The following is a 24,203-nucleotide window of genomic DNA, read 5'->3' as shown; positions in this document are numbered from 1 at the left end:
TTCATCAATGCTTTTTTTAATTATTTGACTGGATTTTTCACTCCAAAAGGTGAGTACATTAAATAAAAAACAAAATGTTGATATACTGAAAATATAATATTTCTTGAATTACCATTGTGTTTGGTTCCTTATTTTATTTGGGTTATCCTTATTCCAAGTGAGGATGTTACACCCAATGAAACAGCTTGGGCCAAATGGGTTGGGTTTGGACTTGTTTTTTGAATTGTTCATAGACTGCTCCACAATGACAAAATTAGAGAGAAGTCCATAAAAAAAATAAAAAAGAAAAGAGAAAAGAAAATGAAATAGTAGAGAAAAGCAATGGAAAAAAACTGAAAAGAGAAGGTTGACATTATGTAGAAAAGAAAAGAAAGAAGAGGTGGCTCAAAACTTAAAATCGTGTGAAGTCAGAACTTGTAATTAGACGATATAATAGCATAGACGTCATCATATTAAGCTGTATGAATAAGTTTATAAAATTTGTTTAATAAAACTCCACATGTAAGGGTGGATTCAAGCCGAATCGAGTCTGAACACCCTTTGATTTGAGTTCAGATTGGATAGAAAATTATCTGGCTTGAGTTCGTCAAGATAAAATTAAGTTTGGCTCTAGTTCGATCTGAATAAAAAATGGTTCAGTTCAAGTTTGACTTAATTTTGTAGTTTGAATCAATAGTTCTAATTCATAGCTTGATTTGGCTCAAATTAATGGTTCGAATGTATAGTTTAGATTCGTGGCTCAAGTTCGTGGTTCATTAACAAAACGATATCGTTTTACCTAAATAATATTCAAAAATTTTTATTCAAACCGAATCAAGCCACTAATTTGAACTACTGAATTCGAACTGATTCAAATCATAAATTCAAATTACTGATTCAAGCTATGAATTCGAATCAAATTCGAACAAAATCAAGCCAAATACCCCTTGACTCAAGTTCGGTTCAAATAAAAAAAGAGCAAAATCTTATGACTCAAGTTTGATTCAAATTTTAATTAAACAAATTTAAACCGAACTAAATCGAATCGAATCAACTTTCAAGATCAAACTAGCTCCGATCATATCCAGGCCTATCCACATGTATGTTAATTGTTTATTATACCTTTGATTTTATTTTGTTTAATTTAAACAAAATTATTAAACTTGATGAAGTAATGGTAACAGATAACTTGCAAGTTTATCCATACCTGCAAGATCGGGTACAGGTTTTCAAATGTTTACCTGTGTAAATCGATTCATTTTTTATCCATACCCCTCTTACCTGTAATGGTTTTGACCTACGCCATACACATAAACAGCCCATAAAACTGCTTAATAATGCAATTATGCAAACACTCTTCTCTATTTAAGATAGCTTGCCAATTATGCCCACAAGAAAATGCCCTGTATTGTGATCCAGCCACGAGAAAAATAATGAGATCAAAAGGCATCAAACAGAAATAACAATTTTGCATTCACAAAATTTCCCCAGAATGTTTATTGGATAACTTGAATTCGAATCACAATCAAATGGCACAGCAGCGCTTTCCACTTTTGTCGACAGTGGCAGTGTTTTGCAACATATAATCAATCTGTGTCTTTCACCATTCCCAGGAAACAGAATGTATGTCATTGTTTCTTGCCATTTCTCATAGTCTTATTGCTTCTCCCCAGTGTCCCTCGACATCCTTGTGCTCCCAGCAATAGCTCTGCGATTTGCTGAACTTCCCTCCCCGTCAAAACTCTTGTTGCCTTGTATGGCTTCTTCATCAACAACCTCAGCGAGGTGTTGATCCTCTTCTCCGTCACCTCTGCAGTAAGATCAGACAATTGGCTTAGGCAGGCACAATATTAGTTCACCAATAAGAAAAAGGCCTAACTGTAAAACATCCATGATCAAAATTAAAGATAAACTATATGTAAACGGCAAAAAAATATTTCATTTTTTTGCATTCGACCACATAAAAACAAAAATCTGGATAGAATACAGCATGCAATCATGCTTGCATCACTTTGGCAGTCCCAATAAAATGGCTCCACCCGTAGAAATTGTTCGGTTAGCTCCAGCTTGTTTTTTAGCCCAGCAGACCAAATCTTAGTTCATCCCTAACATGTAAAATTTTACCGGCCCAACGGAGCGGAAGGTAGTTTTTATTCAGGTTGTTCATTCACAAGTCCTGTCGAAATAGGCTGTAAAAATAAAGAAGTGTGCAATATTACGAACCCAGAATAAATAACAAGCCCAACAGCAACAGCAGCGAAGGCAACAAAGTACATCCAATCAACCTGAAGAGAAAAATTGGCATCAGAAGGGCAATTTAACATTCTGGAAATTCTGAAACTAAATTAATATAACTTTTTGAAACATAAAATGATCAAAATGACAAAATTGCAGCTTACAAACCTTCTCATGATAAGCAAAGATACGAATCACAACAGCCCACATGTCTGAGGTTAGCAATGAAAGGTTAAGCATTGTTGACCCACTCATCTAAATGGTGAAAAACAAAATTCAGCGGTTAATATTCAGAAACCAGATAATACGAATCTGGAAGAGTAAATATAAGCATTATACGCACTTCCATCACAGAGTCATGAATTTAAACACTTCAGATTCTAATCTTAGGCAATCTACCACATTGGTAGACCATATTCTTAGACCATTATTGGATTAACTATTCATCATTGATACACAAATCATAAAAAAATGAAACCATACCTTCAGCAAGACGGGGACGAATGAGTAAAACAGAAACATAGCCAACGCAAATCCGAAAAATGGAAGAGACTGAAGGCAAAAATAATAAATAAAAAAGCAAGTAAGATTAAACTCTAATTAAAAAAACAATACAAAATTTCTATATGTACCCAAAATAAAACGCCAATTGCCATTAAATCATCATTAGACCATAAAAGAAAATATCTTGCATACTTCCTTTCTGTTCAAATATATCTCTCTCAGTGAATTCACAATATTAAAGTTTAAGATTTATACATCTGGGTATATTTGGTACACAATTTTGTTTGAAGAGACAAAATTTCAAATTCTTTGTCCTAATCATTGGCTCAATGCATATTTGAATCACATAATAGAAAGAAAGACAGGCAAAGATGACTTACCGCCCCAGCAGTCCAGTGAATAGATTTCAGCTCATCACGCTCAAGTATGCTTCTATAGGCATCATTAAGGAGTTCAAATTGATAATAGATTTGCATTTAAAGGAACAATAAGGAACCTAAAATGCTTTGCGTAATAAATAATATGTTGCAATGCCATTGAAGCTGTAAACATGAAAGTATATACACGCATGCCTTGAAGATCAAGTTAAAACTAACAACAATTAAACTAAAAATAAGCAGAGAGTTCAATCAACATAAAAAGACTCGGAATTACTGCATTTGCAGTAATCAGCACACTGATTTAATGTCAAGAATACATTTGGACAGCACTGATGATGGCACCAAAGATGCCTAAAAATGACATTAGTTCAATTCTATCAGCATTCTTCACAAGAAATTCCTGCATAATAGAGGACAAAGAGTTGCAGTTAAAGATTACAGCTGACTCAATGTGGTTGGCATAAATCAACTAAGTTAAATCCTAAAATGTGTCCCAAGTTTACCCATCCAACAAATACAGGCGAAGTCACCCGTTATCAAAAAAATAAAATAAAATGCTTTCATTTCCTAACTATTAATTATCATAAATGTTGTTGTTCAAACCTAGTAAAACGAAATTTCTACACCCAAAAAACTGAGGAAGTTCAACCAGATATCTTCCCAAAGAGAGAGTGAGAGAATATCTAAGTTTACAAAAGAATGAAAGCACAAGTATGATTTGTATTTTATCATAGAAATCATAAATGCTTTCATTTTCTAAATTTACAAAAGAATGGAAGCACAAGTATGATTTCATTTTCTAACTATTAATTATCATAAATGTTGTTCTTCAAACCTAGTAAAACGAAATTTCTACACCCAAAAAACTGAGGAAGTTCAACCAGATATCTTCCCAAAGAGAGAGTGAGAGAATTTCTAAGTTTACAAAAGAATGGAAGCACAAGTATGATTTGTATTTTATACAAAGATTAGAACCAACAACTGTTGGATGTAGCAAACAAATAGTAGTCAAAACTGAGATACCTAAAACAATCATATGATAGAAAACATTGAAACAGGAAACAATCCAGAGAATGAGGTAACAGGGTTCAAAGTAACAAAGAATGGCTATGATCTTTCTAACTTTCAATAATTGGCAAAGTAGCATAAATGCATGTAGTTGCACTGAAAGATGATGACACATCAAAGCAACGGCTACAAGAATCAAATCCAAGGAGGGTAGAGCAAAACATAGAGACTAAAGTTCAAGGGAAAAAGGACTACAAGATGGAGGAGGGAGAAGAAAAGCATCAAAAAAGAACACCCAACAGAGAGAGAGCAATGGGAAATATGAAAGAAGACCAGCAAGAAATCCTGTAAGTGCAAAGATAAACATAGACTGAAGAATCTTAAAATTTCTCATTAGAATCTGTGGTAATGAAAATATAAACATATCATGCCACTAACCGACAAGAAATTAAGAACTTGATTACCTCACTGACATTACTAATGGAATATAATGTTGCCCCAGCTATCACAAGTCCATCTCCTAAACGAGGGTTGCTCCCAGCTACAACCATATTATGATGCTTATAACATTAGCAAACTATATAATTCAAATATTCATATCACAATAACTTGAAAATGCTAAAGATGACAAATGACATTCTGGAAGTGAACAATAAGGATCTGCCAGTATATCTGAAACTCAAGCTACAACTGAATTTGCAAATACGAAAATTTATAGTTGGTCAGGCACAATAGAATCTTGTTTGACAAGAGCAGTAGTCCTAACATTGGACTGACAGATAGTTGATCATGTTATCTGTGAGCTTGCATACCCTGGGATTGAACTTAGTTTCACGCGAATTCTCCTAGTTTCAGAAACAGGAAAATAAAACCCCTATAACATAGGTCTCTAAATTCTGATGAATTCAGGAAGTGTTTGATGATAATCGGAAGGTCTTAGTGACAAGGATGGTTTACATATAAGATATATGTATCACATACAAAACAAAACACAAGAAAACCAGAGAAAAGTGTTAGGAAAAAGTTAAGATCAACTAGCTGAAACAACATTGCTTCTTTTTACCTGCTCGGTCTCCTGAATGAACATCTGAAAACACAACCAAGACAAGCCCAGCTATACAAACAAGTACACCAGTTATCTTTTTGAATCTGTATTTTGTCTTTAAGAATATCCAGGTAAAAACCATCACGCATGGAATTGACCAACAGTCCAATAGCATGACACTGGTTAGAGAAGTGTACTGGTAAGCCTTCACCACTGTGCATGGAATGAAAATTGAATGAATCAATACAAACCAAAAATAAAAGAAAAGAAATAATGCCAAGAACGCGATTATAATTTTTGTGCAGTGTACACTTCCCGAAACTTTTTTCCTTTTTTATTCGCCGGGGGGGTTGGGGGGGGGTGGGGGGTGGTGGGTGTTGGGGTGGGGTGCACAAAATTTATTTTTCTGAGATGGTAACAATATATTTGTGAGTTTGGGCAGAGCTTTAAAAATAAAAATATAGAAAAAAAAAAAGTTACCCCAAAATAAAACTATGCCATTTCACACAAATTTTAGTTTAAACTTCCTATTCCAGCACATCACAATAAACTTAGCAAAATAAACAGGTATGTGAGATAGAAAACAGAAACAATATATCAACAATTATGAAACACTCACCAAGAAAATTGGCCTCAACATCAACCAGAGCAAGGATTACATAGTAATACCATTTTGCCTGCAAAAATTCCAAGAAGATATAATTAACTAATTTTCAGATGCTAGCAACAAAAAAGTGAAACCAAATGAGGTCAGCACTAATCAATTTAATTTCTAGGCGTTTTTCTCCAAAATCTAATACCTCGGCTTCCGTCTGATAAAATACTGATTCATATAGCAAAAACAATTCATCTCAGTTATCAGGCTCATATCACCTCCTGAGACCTTAACTTCTACCCAACTCAATAGTCAGTTCCTTCTCATTATCAATTACAATCTCATATGACAGCAAATCTAATGAGGAAAACATTTTGTGGTGTTTAAAGCTTCATTACCCCAAACAGAGCTCACATTTCTTCGAAATATTTTGGCTGAGGTTGGAACAGTTAATCCTAAACCAGAGCTTACACTATTGCAATTTCTGAGAAATTTACGATTACATCAACTTGTATATCATTATGACAAAACCACATATGCATGGAAGCTTTTGCACAGTAATTTGAAAGGGTATAAATCATCCTCAAGCTTTCCTTTCAGAAAAATACTAACTATTATCAATTATCATCATGCCCAGATTTATGACCATTCCATGAACTTCCTTCAAGAATAAAAATAGTTTCTAAAGAAATTAAAATTAAGTATTTAAATCAGGTAATTCCACAACGTCAAGCTATGCAATTAACACAATTTTCATGGCCAGATAATTTTAAAAATTTTCAACCTTGTGAAGAATTGAATATTTTGTGCTTAGAACAAATCTGCAAACCATAGAGAATACCTTAAGTGGTTGCCTCCTGTAAAGCATGTAACTTCCATAGAAAATACCTAGCAACACATAATTGAGAAACGACTGCGATGTTGGCGCATTAATTCCTAAAATATACAATACGACAGATAGGTAAATAACTGCTTTGCACCATCAAACACTCAAATTTTCAGTAAACTAGTTAAAAAGGAAACTAAAGGGAGAAAGTCAACACATATGATCTGGAAACATTAAAACCCCCAAAATCTAAATGCCTCTCACCCATCATCAAAATTCCAAATACACACAAATGAACATTTTTTCCAATTTCTTTAACGTGCACATAAAGAACTTCATTAGCAGTCAAAATTTTGTAACTACTTCCCATACAGTTTCGACACATTACAACAAACTGAAGAGCAAGAAAAAATAGCCAATCACTTTAAATTGGCAGAAACCTTAGAACCATATTAGTACAAGGAAAATCTTAAGCTTGAATTTCATGCAGAACCTTTACAAACTTCAAATTTCTAAATATTAGAACTTTCAATCAAATGTTGAAAAATTAAGAATATAATCTATTATTTTTCCGTAGAAATCAAACAGCAGTGAACAGAAAAGCTCAAAACTCAAACAATTAAAACATAACTCCGTTCCATAAAAAGAAATAACAAAACAGTATAGAACATGTCAATCAATACTTTATATATTTACTTAATGCAGGTTACGCATAAAAGAAGGCATATTTCTTCAAGCAAATAATTATAAATTTGATTCAGGTTCAAAAGTTGAAAAAGTGCAGACCATATAACAAATGTGGTTGAATTCTGTTTCTAAGGAATCAATGAAAAACATGAAAATGAATCAGGACAAAACTTTTACTCAATGCAACCAATGAAATAAAAAAGGAAAAACCGAAAGTTTATTCATTGCAAACAAGACAACAACATACAAACAACTCCATAAGGAAAGGAAGAAAAACAAAACAAACCTTTTCTAGCTAATTCAGAAGAAGAAAAGCCAGTAGAAGTAATCAAAAGTGAAAGAAATTGTCCCAAAACAAGTCCGACAAATGTCTTCTTTGTCCAAAACTCCTTAAAAGTCATCATATTTTCCCCAAAAACAGCGCCTCGAAATCTCCAAAAAAAACTAACTCCCCAGAAACCCAGTTGAAAAAACAGAAAAAGGTTCAAAACCCCGTTTGCAAATCAAAATTTTGCGAGCTATGGAGGGAATAAATAGCAAAAATACGCTTAACCCAGATAAAGTTTTGAACAGCAATAAGTAATGAATTGACTAAAAAAGAATAAAGGTAAGGGTTGATGGACGTGAAGGGAGACTGTACAGAGAGTTTTATTTTGTTGGATTTCTACGATTCAAGTGAATGTGAACCGTTGAAATTCAGAGAAGTCGATGCCAAAGTTCTGTTCTGCTTTTGTATTTGCTTTCTTTCATTTCATCTGGAGGGCTGGCTTGCCGATTACCGATTACTACAACAAATATTTAAATGTTAATTATTATTTTTTAAGTTAAAAGGTTAAAATCATGTGCGGTCAAGCTCATTGTTTAGTAAAAAAAAAATTAAGAAATTTTAATTTTGTGTTTCTCTACATTTAAAAAAATAAATAATATTTAAGAACAATAAAAATTTGTTGTATTTATTTTCTTAATATAGTATATTATATTATATAGTAAAATAGAGAATAAAAATAGACATTATCTTTTAATATTTTTCTATAATATGATTGTGGACTACCTTTTTTTTTTTTTTTGGAAAAATATTAATGTTAAATGGATGAAATGACTCAAATACTATATAATAATATAGTATAATAGAGAATAAAAATATAGACACTATATTCTTTATATATATATATATATATATATATTATTTATTTATTTATTTATTTATTTATTTGTTTATTTATATTTTTATATATATTTATATATATGTATATGTATATATATATTTTAATATTAATGATAAATGAATGAATATTAAAATAACAATAAAACTATGTGTACCTATTTTGGGTACACAAATGTATACACATTTATATGTGTTATCATGTGATTGGATGATTTTGAATTAAGAATAAAATAATAATCAATCATATGATGACACATATGAGTGTGTATACATTTGTGTACCCAAAGTGGGTACACATAGTATTACTCTTAAAATAATAAAGAGCAATGCTATGTGTACTCATTTTTTGTACACAACTTATGTACACAGTAATGTGTCATCATATAATTAGGTGATTTTAAAACATATGATAAAAAAACATTCAATCACATGATAACACCTCATCTGTGTACACAAATTATGTACCAAAAATGGGTATACATAGTTTTATTGAATAATAAATATATGCATACATATTTTGGTACATAACTTATATGCATAAATGATATTTAATTATATGATTGAATGATTTCAAATTAAAGGTAAAATAATATCTAATCACATAATAATACATTATATATATACATAAATTGCACTGATCTTTTAAAAAGTCGTTTGGTTCTAGAGATTTAAAGATTACATTAGTAATCTATCTTTTATTACTTACATTATCTTATTTGATTTATCAGTAATAAAATATTATGGTAATATTTTATTACCAATACTGAAGTAACAGGTAATATAGATAATAATCTGATTACCACTTTCACCTTAGATATTAAAATATTACTAAGATGATCTAGATTTTATTATAATTATATTATTATTTATTAATTTTTTGAGACAAAAATAAATTTATTTTTAATTAATATAATAAATAATATAAAAATATTTAAAAATAATTATATTTAAGGGCATTTAAGTAAAATAATTTATTAGTATTCTTTTATTACATTTAACCAAACACAATAATTATTTAACTATAAATGGCCTAATATATATATATATAAAGAATAATGCTATGTACGTATTTTTTAGTACATAATAGAGTATACAGATAATGTGTTATTATGTGATCGGATATTATTTTATTTTTAATTCAGAATCACTCAATCACATAATAACAAATAATCTATATATTTAATTTTATACTTCAAAATATATACATATAGGTTTATTGATCTGTAAATCATGATTCAATATATGTATAATATATGTAGAGGTGTTCAAAATCAAGTAACTGAATCAATTCAAAGGATTTGTAAATATTCGAAATAAATTTTTGAACCAAAACTGAATGGATAACCAAACTAAATTTTTTGCTATCCAATTTCTAAATTCTATATAAAATTTTGTTCTGAAAATTTTTAATAAATTAAATTATTTCCTCAAATTTGTTTTCAAATTAAAACTTCTAATAAATTTAAATTGTTTCACAGAATTGCATTATTTAATAAATTAAAATTTTGTTTTAAAATTTGTATTATGGACACTTCAAGAACTTACCACGATACAATAATAAATTGATAGTTGATAGTGTGTAATAGTTATGTCTAGATACATCAATTGGGTCGGGCCAAATGGAGGCCCGATCTGAAGCACGAAAAAAAGCCCCAAACACGATAAAGTCTGACCCGGCACTACAGAGTGTCGGGCCAAGTCCATAGGCCTATTAAGCCAGGCTTTAATATTAAACTTATAAACTAGCCTGGCCCGACCTAACACTGTGCAGAAATTTGCCTCTGCCAAATGGTAGAAGCTACTTTTGCCACTTGGCAGAAGATTCTTCTGCCAAATGGTAGATTGGCCTCTGCTTAATTTTTTTATTTTTTAATTAATTTATTTTTTAAAATAAATTTATTCTATTTTCCATCATTTTTACTTTTATTTACAAATATTTTAATCTCTCAATCTTAATTATTTCATTATATTTTCAATCTCATTTTCTCTCATTAACTCCCTTTCAAAAAATATCTAAATTCGTAAATAATAATTTTTTATATTTATAATTTCATTTTTATTTTAATTTTGTCATTACAAAATATTATAAGATATCTAAATTCACAAATAATAATTCTTTATCTTTGAAGAATTCAAAGATTTAGATATAGAAGATGAGTAGATAAATGTTATATAGTAGATATATTTTATTTATGTTTTGTAATTTATATCGTATGTAAATTAATTTATTTGTATTATGTTATCAATTTATAATATTTTTCATCATATAACCACGGTATTCTTCCGCCACAAGTGAAGGATTATAAATAAACTATTCGGGTACTGTCCTCGGTTTTAATAATTGAAAAATAATTTGTATTTAAAAATTTTAATTAAAATTTTTTTAAAAATATTGATTAAATGGGTTGGGTCTGCCCGAACCCAATTAAGGCACGTTATTATATGGGTCGGGCCTTGGGCTTTTATATTTTAATGGGTCAACCCGACCCGAAGGCCCATTACTATTTGGACCTCAAACTCGGCCCGACCCATTGACATCTTTAGTTATGTCATACTTCTCATGTTGTAAAATTTGTAGTACTTCTCAAATTCTTACTATAATACAATAATTTAAAATTTATTTTAAAAAATTAGTTCTAATAAATCATGAATACTTTTTAGATTGATTAAAAAGAAAAACTAACTACAAATTGCAAGGGAATAAAGCCAATTTTTAGATTTTAATAAATAAAAAACCAAATCAAAATTCCAGTTTTCATAATATTCTAACCAAGTAACCAAATCAGCATTGTGATTGCCCAATTTTTTAAATCGGTTTATGGTTCGGATACTAGTTTAGTTCGATTTTTGAATAATTGTGAACATCTCTATATATATGCTTTTGAAATGGTAGATTGTGACAAAAGTATTAAATGTGTATCATTGATTGTGAAGACTTTATAAGCACATATAGTGATCATTATAAAAAAGTCCATAGCCCTAATATTTTTTTGACTAAGGGTACAAATAATACATTAAGTCTATCATCATATTGAACAACTTTGTTAAAACACTGACAAATATCGCATATTAAGATTGTTAAGTGATAACTTAGTACAACACATGAGTTTTTGTTGATTGCAAGCTTATTAGACAAACTCATTAGAAGATTTCATACAAATAATAACTTTCGGCCAAAAGACTTATTCCCACCCAAGGTATAGTGAATTCCCAAATTACCACCCACTAACTTTCAAAAACTCAAACACACACACACACCCATAGTTTGGAAAACTAACACCCACCCTCCAAAATTAAGATAAGATTAAGGGTAAAATCGTCATTTAACAATAATATTTAACATTTATATCATTTTACGCCCTTAATTTGAAAAAATAACAATTTCGTCTAAAATTAAGTTTTAAAAAGTGACACTTTCCCCCTACCTAGGGTTTCCAATTTCCTTTACAAAATTTCGGCTAACGATGGCCGATCTCTCTCCCTTCCGGTGTCGTCACTCCCTCTGATGTTCAATATTGGACTGATGACATCTGGATTCGATGAAATCTAGATAAAAAGTTTTGAAGAGTCGAAACTTTTCATCTGGATCTTTGTTGTCCGATGAAGTTGGTTTCGTCTGGACGATGATGATGGTCCAGATGAGGAGATCAATCTCTTCTGGACCGTTGTCATCGTCCAGATGAAGCCAACTTCGTCTAGACGATGAAGATCCAGACTGAGAGTTTTGACTTTTTGTTTGAATTTCATCTGGATTCCGTTGAATCTAGACATATTCAGTTCTATGTTTAATTTGATATGTGTCGAATCCAGACACATATCAAAAAATCATCTTACTTTATTTTTTTTGTTTAATTTGTTTGAAAATAGGTTATGTGTTTTATTAGTTTCTTATTTAATTTAAAAAAAAAAAACATATTCAATTCAAATCATCAGTTTTAAAAAATAGATGAACCCATGGTTTTAAAAATCAAATTAGACTGGTTAATTTAATTGGTTGAATTGAGACCCGTCAACTAAAACAGTTTCGATTTGCTTAAAAACTGTTTTTAGACTAAAACTACCTTGGACTAGACTGAATCATTTGAACTGACCAGTTAGATTGAGGTAACTACCAGATTTGATTTGGCTAACATAAAAAATTAATTTTTTTTTAAATTCATGATTGAAACTTGAATCGAAGACCTCATAAAATCAATTTTAAATATATGTATCATCAAATTAAATTTATTTCAATATTAAAATATTTAAATAATATATTTAATAATGAATTATACTAAATTAAAAAACAAAAACTACTCTTTATCCAATTCTTTTTATACATTTATCTTATACTATATATCAAAGTTTAATAATAAATCTTTAATATTGTTATTGTAATTATAAGATTCTAAATTGTATACGTAAGTTAACGATGAGAAATTTTAACATCAAACACTTTAATGTTTTTCGTGATTGTTTTTTTTTTTAATATTAAGATTTTATAATATGGTTAAAAGGCTGTCATATAAACAGTATTGAAACAATGAGAATAATACAAGGAATAAAAATAACCTTTTTTATTTTTTTAAAATATAAAAGATGGTGCACTCGAAATGGAAATATTCTCACCCTTCTAAATATATCCTTAAATTATTGATACTGACGTGGCAATTTTTTATTGGGCTGCATTCAAGTCATAACTACAATGCAAAAGTTATTCGCAGAAAATAATAAAAATATTTTATAAAATAATTAGTAGGTCCCAACGAGAAGGGATTGAGCTTTCTGATGAAAAATGCCCACTTTACAAAAGAAACAATTAAAATTATTTTAGCAAAAAGAAAAGAAAGGACAGTGACAGAAAACTCCTGCAGAAGGGTGAACCGTGAGCTGGGTCTTATTCAGTGCAGCGCTATGAGTTTGAAATGAAGCGAAAATTATTCATTGCGATGGTGGTGGTGTTGGTGGTGGAGCAGCCAGCAAGGCATGGTTGGCTGAAAGTGGTGGCCAATAGATCAGCAGCGCTATGAGTTTTATCGTTTATGTCATGGGATCCATCCACATATGACCATGTTGCCTCTAGTGCTCTATCACCTAACAAACAAAACAAAACAAACCACCATTGACGCTGCCATAATTTATTTTACATATAGTTTATTATGGTAATGATGTAAAAAACTAACTGCCCAGAAACCCAGTTGAAAAAACAGAAAAAGGTTCAAAACCCGGTTTGCAAAGCAAAAATTTGCGAGCTATGGAGGGAATAAATAGCAAAAATACGCTTAACCCAGATAAAGTTTTGAACTGCAATAAGTAATGAATTGACTAAAAAAGAATAAAGGAAAGGGTTGGTGGACGTGAAGGGACACTGTACAGAGAGTTTTTTTTTTTTTTTTGGTTGGACTTCTAAGATTCAAGTGAATGTGAACCGTTGAAATTCAGAGAAGTCGATGCCAAAGTTCTGCTTTTGTATTTGCCTTTTTTAACTTCATCTGGAGGGCTGGCTTACCGATCAGTGATTACTACAACAAATATTTAAATGTTGATTATTATTTTTTAAGTTACAAAGGTTTCAATCATGTGCGGTCAAGCTCATTATTTAGTGTAAAAATAAAAAAAGAAAATTTTAATTTTGTGTTTCTCTACATTTAAAAAAAATAAATAATATTTAAAAACAATAAAAATTTGTTATATTTATTTCTTAATATACTATATTATATTATATAGTATAATAGAGAATAAAAATATAGACAATATCTTCTTTTTATTTTATATATATATATATATATATATATATATATATATATATATATTTATATATTTATATATTTATATATTTATATATATTAATGTTAATGACAAATGAATTAATATTAAAATAATAAAGTTATACGTATATATTTTTTATACATAATTTATATGCATAAATGATATATAATTATATGATTGGATGATTTTGAATTAAAAATGAAGTAATATCTAATCATATAATAATACATCATCTGTGTATCAAAATTGTATATATAAAACATTACTTTTATTAAAAAAAAATTAAGTAATATTATAGTTCTAATAAATCATGAATACTTTACAGATTTAAAGAAAAACTAAGTACAAATTGCAAGGGAATAGAGCAACCCACAAGACAATAATTGAGATTTTTTTAAAGGTACGTTTGATTTGAGTAATATTTTATTATCAAAATTAAAAAATTATATTATCTATAAGATTATTATATATAAATTATTATTATACATGATAAATTTTGATAAATTTTGATAGGTTAAAGGTAATAAAAAGAATATTAATATATTATTTTATTTAAATGTTCTTAATATAATTATTCTAAAATATTTTTATTTTATTTGTTATATTAATTAAAATTAAGGTTATTTTTTAAAAAATAGATATAATTATAATTATAATAAAATTAAGATTATTTTAATAATATTATAATACTTGAAGTAAAAGTGGGGATAATATTATCACTTATATTATTTATAATATCATCATTAGTAATATGACATTACCAAAAATTTTTATTAACTATAAACCAAATATAATAATATAAATAATAAAAAATAAATTATCAAAAACTTTTTATCTAACCCCTACCAAATGCCCCATAAATTTCACGCCCAAAAAACCAAGCTTTTCCTTAAAACAAGCTTTTCCTTCTATGTTAATTGACTTTTGTGTGGTGATTTAGTAAATGTTTAACAAAAAATAATTTTTTATTATTTATATAATTAAAAAAAATAGTATAATTCGAGTAACCCATTTTTAGATTTTAATAAACCAAAACCAAATCAAAATTCCAATTTTTATAATATTTTAACTAGATAACCAGACTAACATTGCGATTATCCAATTTTTTAGATCAATTTATGGTTCACATACTAATTCATTCCGATTTTTGAATAATTGTGAACATTTCTAGATGTATACTTTTAAAATGGTAGATTGTAACAAAAGTTTCAAATGTGTATCATCGATTGTGAAGACGTTATAAGCACATATGGTGATCATTATAAAAAGGTCTATAGCCCTATTTTTTTTTTTTTTGACCAAGAGCACAAATAATACATTAAATTTATCATCATATAAAACAACATTATCAAAAGACTATAACAAATATCATCTCTTAAGATTGTTTAGTGATAACTTGAAGGAACACATGAATTTTTATTGATTGCAAGTTTGTTAGACAAACTTATTAGAAGATTTCATACAGATGGTAACTTTAATGTCTATAAAATATATAATTTAAATAAATGATAATGATGTGATCCCTAAACTTGAGATACTAGAGCACGTTGTGCGTCAATTGACTTAATTTGATACTAATTTAACGTAATCTCTTTTAGGGTTCTTAGTGTGGTAGTAATAAGTTATATCAAGAAGCATAACAGGGTTATGGCAGATCAACATAGAATTCACCACTTTCAGGTATAACATAATTATTTTACATATAGTTTATTATGACAGTGTATTACAAGTTTGTGACCATAACATGAATGAATTCTAACTCAATTTTATTTGCATTTAGTCGTTGCTTGATTAACCAAACGACAATATCAAGGGTTAATCTAAGAGAGACATTATCTGTGTGTCTTATCCTTAAAGAGATACAGATAGTAAAAAGATTTGAATTGCATAGTAAACATAATGGGTGTTTAAAATTAGTTAAGTGAACCGGTTTGATAATATTCCGAACTAAACCAAATTTTTTATTAAAAGAAAATCATAAGAAAGGAAAACAAACTGATTTAAAGACTAATCGTTTTTTAACCACATATCAAAATATCATCTTACTTTATTATTTTTTTTGTTTAATTTGTTTGAAAAGAGGTTTGGCGTTTTATTAGTTTCTTATTTAATTGAACCACATATCATATTCAGTTTAGGTAATCAATTTAAAAAAATAGACAAACCGTGGTTTTGAAAATCGAATTGGATTGGTCGGTCTGATTGGTTGAATTGAGACTCGTCAACTAAAACAATTTCGATTTGCTTAAAAACTCTTTTTGGACTAAAACTACTTTGGACCAAATTGAATCAACCGTTGGATCAAATGAAAAACTGAATTTGAGTCGATCAATATAAAAAATTAATTTCTTTTTAAATTCATGATTGAAACTTGAATCCAAGACCTTATAAAATTAATTTTGAATATATATACCATCAAATTAAATTTATTTTAATATCGAAATATTTCAAATGATATATTTAATAATAAATTGTACAAAAAGAATACTCTTTCTCCAATTCTTTTTATACATTTATCTTATATTATATTAGATATCAAAGTTCAATAGTAAATCTTCAATATTGTTAATGTAGCTATAAATCTAAATTGTATACATAAGTTAATAAAGATAGATCTTACCACCAAACAATTTAATGTTAATAGTGACTTTTTTTCTTTTTAATTTTAAGATTTTATAATATAGTTAAAAGTACGATTGTATTTGAGTCGAATCGAGCTCGAGTTTAGCTCAACTTATTAATAATAGAGCTCGAGCTTGAGCTCTAGCTCATTGAACTCGTTATGCTTAAGCTTGAATTAGATTCGAGTTCAATTCGATTTGTTTTGAATTAGAATTTTTAATTAATTTATTATTAAAACGACGTTGTTTTAATACACATTGATTAAAACGATGTCGTTTTGTATCAAAATTTTTAATTTATAAATTTTGACAAATAAGCTTGAGTTCAGTTTGAGCTCAAAAATATTGACTCAAATTAGTTTAGGACTAACTCATTTTAAACTTATTCGAATTAAACTCAAATTCAAAATTAAATAGATTTGACTCGAATCTTACTCTAATTAAAATGTAGTCATATAAACGTTGTTGAAACAATGAGAATATAACGAATAAAAATAATTTTTTTTTTTTAAATATAAAAGATGGTGCACTCAAAATGGAAATGGAAATATTCTCACCCTTTTAAATGTATCCTTAAATTATTTATGCTGATGTGGCAGTTTATTATTGGGTTGTATTCTAATCATATTACACTGCAAAAATTATTCCCAGAAAATAATATAAATATTTTATAAAATAATTAGTAGGTCCCAACGAGACGGGATTGAGCTTTCCGATGCAAGAATCCTTTGATTAGTATTTATTCGGTGAGAAAATAAAATTAAAATTAAAAAAAAAAACCCACTTTAGATTGGGAAGCAAAATCATAAATTGTAGATAGTATTTTGTTTAGAATAAAATTATATGTATAAATATTTAATACATAATAGTCTAATTGGATTGTTCTAACAAATAAATTATAATCCGATATAATTTACCCATTTCATCTTGGATAATTCAATCTTGAAAATCTCATTATTTCTCTTCCTATTCTCGCATCCCCGCTCTTCCAAAATTCTTTCAAGTTTAAAAAATAATAATTTTTAAATTTTTTTTTTTTTACAATGATTTACTATTTTTGACTATTAACTAACCTCTCTTTTATTTTATCTCTTTTTTTAATTATTAATTGATAAAAATTGTTTAAAAATTTAGATGATTTTTATCTAAAAATTCAAACCAATTTTATTTGGGCACGTTATCAACAAGATAAAAGTCATCTTACAATGATTTGACTATTAAGCAATAATATAAGGAAAGGATATTAAGTTTTGCGCTTTTTAAGTCAAATTTCTTTTTAACACTAAAAGTTTGAGGGAGAAAAATAGATGAAAGTGGGCCGGTGTGAGTGGAGACTCTAAATTATTAGACCATTAAAGCAAAAAGCTGAGTGGAAAAAAAAGTCCTTCTCCAATGTCTGACTTCCCATTTACGTTTTCTTTTTGGATCAACATTTGATGGCTTTGGTTTCAATTGATTAAGATTTTGAAAGGTTCCCTTTTATAACTTTTGCTAATGCTGTCATTCTTAGTTGACCATTATTTTATCATTTTGTTTCTTTCTTACCAAGGAAAATACGATGATATTTTAACTTTACCATAAAATCATAAGTATATATATTTAATACATAAATTAGATATACAGATAAAATATTATCATATAATCATATAATTTAAAATTATTTAATTACATGATAATATATCATCTATCTATTTAATTGAATATTTAAAATTAAATATATATATTTTTGTTGTCATATAATTAAGATAACTATGTATGACATAATTTAAAATACAATATCTTGAACTATGAGAGTTCTTTATAATTTTATCAAAAAAAAAAATTATGTTAGAAATTTATATATATTTTTCTTGTTTGTACTTTAAATGTGTGTTAATAAAAATAAAAACTATAAGTATTTAGATTTTTTACAAGAAATAGTAAGTACAATATTTTTTGAAATGAATCAGACGTTAATATAAAAAATGATAGTTTGGTTCAATCAGTGATTGGACTGTTTGATTGGAGGTCAAACAAGTTAAATGTTTAAGAATAATATTGAAAATAATTTTGTGTAATTTATGATTAAATATATAATAAAAAATATCTTAATATTATCATTGTCATAGCTTGATGTTACAATTGTTTAAAATTAATAGATATTGAGCTTCAATAATGAAGTTTAAAAATATATATTTTTATACTAATAAGATCAATCCCAACTTTTACCTACTCCAACCGTTTGAATTATCCATTATAATTTGATCTATCTTCAGAAAAAAAAAACAATTTTTTATATTAATTAGATCAACCTCAATTTTTATCTAATTTAAGCATTCAACTTACTTAATATAATTCGATCTAACTTTAAAAACAGTTTTCGAGTGAAGTGAAAGTTTTCGCCAGACAAGTGATGACCCATTCCAGTTTTTAAAATTATAAATAAAAACATTTAAATCCATAAATAAAATCACTATCTTGCACTAAGTGACGCCATATAAGGTGTTAAGAACTTTGGGCTTATATTTCCTTCGTTTTGGGCTATAAAATATAAATTCCATTTTCGATATACATTACAGACATAGATTGATACACTTTTTAGAAAAATAATAATAATATAGTAAGGGTAAATGTGAAAAAATTTAAATTTTTAAAGGTATTTATGATATTTTTTAAAATGATAATGTGTTAATTATATTTTTTATTATTTTATTTCTTTAAAATTATATCATACGATATGATAAGATACTCGATATATGATACATAAAAATTAAGTTTCCAAAAATGTTTGTGTTATATTTTTTTATTATTTTATTATCTAATTCATACCTATACTTAGGTATAAATATACCTAGTCATATATATATATATATAATTATCTAATTAAATGTGATTAAATTATTTTAAATTAAAAATAAAAAATAATATTATTTATTTAATTTTAAATATATATTATAATTTTATAATTCATACCTATACTTATGGGTAATGAGGTTTTGTAGGCACGTCGAGACAACACACCTAACATAAATTTCACATATTTTTCTTTCTCTTAACATGAAAGAACTTAAATCCACCTTAAAATTAAAGAATTTATTGTATTGAAAACTAACTTAAAAAATATGAATACTAAATATTTTGTTATAGATATGTATTTCATGTTCAATGCTAAAATTCTTTAAATTTATAGAAAATATTTTTATAATTTGAGGTAATTTTTTGTTTTTCCATGAAATATTTATGTATTTAAAGAGAAAATATTGAAAATTATAAAATAAATACATTAAAATAATAAAATTAAAAAAAAACTGTAAAAAATTAATATTAACAGATAACCATACCAGTAGATAGAAATAATTACTTGTATAACATAATCATCACCTATTTTATCCACACTCATATCGATCCAATTTGCACCTGGCCAAACCCGGTCATTTACCCGGGTTAACCGCAACTTCTTTTTCCACCACCCGCTCAAACCCTTAGCTTTTATCTTTTTTGGGTAAGTGACCCTTGGTCATTGTTATTTCTTTGCTTCAATTCTTTTTATTTGCCATTACTTTGGCTGCTCTCCTGTTCTATTACTAATTGCTTCTAGTGGAGGATGATAGGCAAGCCTCTTCTTCTGGTGCGATTCTTATGATATTTTTGTGGTGTGATCCAACGACAATCGCATTAAAACAAATTTTTCAACTGGTTTGTTGTTTTAATTGAGTGTTGGAATGAATTTTCTTCAAGTTTTTTGTTTTCAACTTGTGCAGTTCCTATCATTGGCATCAGTTTGTTTTAATTAACATAGATTTTTTTTTGTTTTAATTGTTTGGTTGACTGAATGTTCAATCTGGGTTGTAATGGGTTGGAGTGGGGTTCTGGAGTTGTTAATAGTGGTAAGGTGTGGTGGTGATAAAATCACGAGATTGACGACAAGTTTATATTGTTATCGACAACGATAGATATAAATCAAAACGAATAAAGGAATCTCTATCATATATGTTTATAATATCTTTTTAGTGTCTATTTTCATCTTTTTCTTAATAAGTATATTTTTGTCCTTTCATTGATTAAAAAAGTATTTTCATCTTTTTTTTTTAATTTTGTTGTACAATGTAATTGAATTTACTAACAGAACCTTATGAAATGTGATATTTTATCATTTTTCAACTTTAATAACGTTAATTGATAATTTCATAAAGTTTGGATGGGAACTTGTCACTCTTCTTTCAAAAACTTCTTAAAAAAACGTAAAAACACTGTTATAAAATTGTCAATAACTCCCCGTACCAAGCACATGAATTTCATTCAAGGCAATTTTATAAACAATTATATGTTTTTGACAACCCTATTTATATTTGTATTAGTAATTTTTTAATTATTTTTAATTGAATTTAGTATAAATCAGGATTAAAAATTATTTAAGAAAATTTTAAGAACAAATTATTATTTAGTTTGATTGCATTTTTTGTCTTTCCAATAAATTTATGAAAATGTCAACATATTTTATTAAAAATTTTAACAGATAGGTGGGAAATTGGCTTTTCAATTTAAAAGGTGGAAATATGTAATTTCATCAAACCTTGCGTGGGAAATAATACTTGTCCTTTTAAATTTAATAATTTCTTAATTTTCCTGCTTTAACTTTTGAATCAGGGTTTGAGGAAAATATTCTATGATAATATATTGGCCAAATGACTATTTCCCACTCATGTTTTGATAAAGTGCTGATTCAAACTTTTCAGTTTTGAAAACTATTTTTCAACCCTATTAGTTTTAATACTTAAAAAGATATTTATATTATTTTATCAAAATAATATAATAAAGGTGTAATAATTACATTTTGTTGATGAAGTTTAAAATATTACAATAATAACCCTGTTCAACTGAATTGTGAATAGTATTATAGGGGTGCAAATAACATTTTCTAAAACTTACTAGGGGTAAATATATATTTTCTCCTATCTTGCTTCAATCATAGCCCCAATGGTTTGTAATTTGACATTTACTTTGTTGTGTTTTATTCAGTTTTTTTGGGATGTATATATCATTTTTGAAACAACTAAAGGGTATATTAAAATTTTAAAAATTTCAATAACGTCCTCAAAGTTTGTTGAATTTTTAAAACCTCCTAAAACTCATAACACTGTTAACATTTTAAAAAATTACAGTTTGCCCAAAACATATGATTATACAACACTTTTATCTAGATATGATAGTGGGTTGTGCTAGGCCAGCTCCTACACAACCCATCATGCCTAAGGGTCGAGCCATGCCTTGGCGAGCTTAGCGGGTTGGCTGACCCACTAACATGTTAAGGTCTATGGCATGATTTAGGGCTTTTGAGAGTTGACCCGCAAAATTATTAATATATTTTATATTTTTTAATTATTTTTATATTATTTTTTAACGGGTCGTGTTAGGCTGGTCTTGCCATAAAGTGTAACACTCACAGATAAGCCCAAGGGCAAGTCAATCTTTTATCTTTGCATTAAATTTTAATTAATGATTAGTTGTCAGTGGGGTGTAGAATATACAATTGTGCATTGACAACAAATTTGAAAATTGAGATAAGATAAGGTTCATGGCAAAACCAAAAATTGTCTTAGTTGGATGACACCATACACGCTCATGTATAGTAAATGCATGCCCATGCATTGTGTTTGACAAATAAAATTAAAAAAAGCATTTAACCTAATGTTTGGGATTTTTTTCACTCATAGCCGCACAAATACAAGAGAGAGAGGAGAGAAAGTGAGACTCTTTGGACATTCGAGGAAAGCTGTTGATCACTAAAAGGCCACATCCACTAAAGAGTAGCTTGTTCATTGAAAGACAAGTAAATGGTGTTCTTTTAGCTATGTAACATTCGCTTAGGGATGAGTTTATGCACTTTGAATGTGAATTGCTATGTCTGGATATGCTAAGGGAATTTTGATGTTAAGTTGATGTTGGTATGTGTATGAAAATGGCTAAAATTGATATGTGAATTTAGTGTTAGTTAGGCTGAGAGCATATTTGATGATGATGATGGCTATGATTTGATATGTTGAGTATATTTATGCGTTTGCAATTATGAAAAAGTTGGTTTAAGATGTATAGAAACATGTTTTGAAACCTATGTACGTGTTTGGATTACCAAAAGTTGGCTAAAATTCATAGAAACCATTAGGGTGTGATTTTTAGATCGCAATACACGACTGTGTAGGTCAACCCACATAACCATGTATCCCTTGTGTGAAAAAGGAAATTAAGTCGACAACACATTTGTCTTGAGGAGAAACACACACGTTTATGTGTGGCTTCCCCTAAAGTGGACGCTAAGTTAGAAATCAAACACACCCATGTAAGGATGTTATTAGGACCACAGAGGTGCAACTAGCATGACACACTAGTGTATGTGTAATTAGAGGAACATAAAGGTGCAAGATAGAGACACACTTGTGTATAGCCTAAGAAGAGGAAAATACCATTTTACCCCTAGGATAAGTGCAAGAAAAGGAAGAAAAAAGATAGAGAATAGAAAGACGTTAGCAAGACAAAATAAGATAGTTAATTATAGAAAATATGTCTGACTGGGTGAAAGATCACACAAACCTTGATCGAATCAAATTCAGGTAAAAAATCACTTGAGTTAAGGAAAGTGATATATACATAGATAATCAATTGTTATGTGCATAAGTGGTGATATGTGAAAGCAATAAAGTTATATAAGAGATAAATACCCATGAGATGTATCATGCATTCACTGCCAAAGTGTAATAGCCATATAGTATAATTCAGGTGTGCATGGTAAGAGATAGTGACACTTTAGTTAGTTTTTCACGTAATCAGTGGGATGCATCATATATGTGTACGTGGTAGAGGTCATCTGAGAATAGTTTTTGACCGTATCGAGATTCACTAATAGAGCGTCAACTTTAATTTTATGCTTTGTGTAGGGTGTCAAGAAGTCATTTACTTATTGAATATTTTTCACTCATGCATTCATTTTTGGTTGTTTTACAAGTAGATGTGAGTAGCAAGACATGTAGGGGGAGCTAGTAATCCAACCAAGCAGTTGCATGATGACGAGGGGCACAATCATCATTTTTAGATTTTTTGTTATTATAGCATTTATGTTTTTAGTTTTTACACTTTATGAATGTTCAATTTATTTCAAGCACCTAGTTTGTAATAATGAAGGATTTTTTTTTTGCATTTAAAGTATTTATTTCAATTCCATCTTTCTACATGCATTTAAGTTACATATTTATTATCATGCTTTTGAAAAAGTCAAGTTGTCTGGTTAAAAAGTCAAGTTGTGCACATTTATTTGAGTCATATTTTGTAAAAAAATATGTATTTAGAAAGGAATGTTATACAAGACTCTCGACATAGCTTGCGCAATAAAATTTTGAAGGCAAAGTGTTATTTAGGTGGAGAGTTTTTTTAATGTTA

At 28.3% G+C, this 24,203-nt stretch overlaps 1 protein-coding gene across 2 annotated transcripts; it reads right to left on the bottom strand.

Annotated features, from left to right (window-relative positions):
- Window positions 1-1,428: 1,428 nt before the first annotated feature.
- On the bottom strand, window positions 1,429-8,004 carry LOC123220163 (solute carrier family 35 member F1-like). Of its 2 annotated transcripts, none has more exons than XM_044642195.1 (11): window positions 7,546-8,004; window positions 6,588-6,682; window positions 5,771-5,828; window positions 5,170-5,364; window positions 4,571-4,647; window positions 3,416-3,498; window positions 3,099-3,150; window positions 2,698-2,766; window positions 2,383-2,469; window positions 2,203-2,264; window positions 1,429-1,789 (listed from the first exon to the last, which is right to left on the bottom strand). In XM_044642195.1, the coding sequence occupies exons 1-11, from the start codon at window positions 7,661-7,663 to the stop codon at window positions 1,636-1,638; spliced, it is 1,050 nt and encodes a 349-aa protein (XP_044498130.1). In that variant the 5' UTR covers window positions 7,664-8,004; the 3' UTR covers window positions 1,429-1,635. The 2 variants fall into 2 exon arrangements, with proteins under 2 accessions (XP_044498130.1, XP_044498131.1); XM_044642196.1 differs by having other exon boundaries at window positions 7,900-7,998.
- Between the last annotated feature and the right edge of the window lie 16,199 nt (window positions 8,005-24,203).

Source organism: Mangifera indica, chromosome 7 (assembly GCF_011075055.1).
Source record: "Mangifera indica cultivar Alphonso chromosome 7, CATAS_Mindica_2.1, whole genome shotgun sequence".
In the NCBI taxonomy this organism is placed as follows: domain Eukaryota; kingdom Viridiplantae; phylum Streptophyta; class Magnoliopsida; order Sapindales; family Anacardiaceae; genus Mangifera; species Mangifera indica.
Note: the sequence above shows the minus strand (reverse complement) of the source record. Positions and strands in the feature narration are given on the sequence as shown.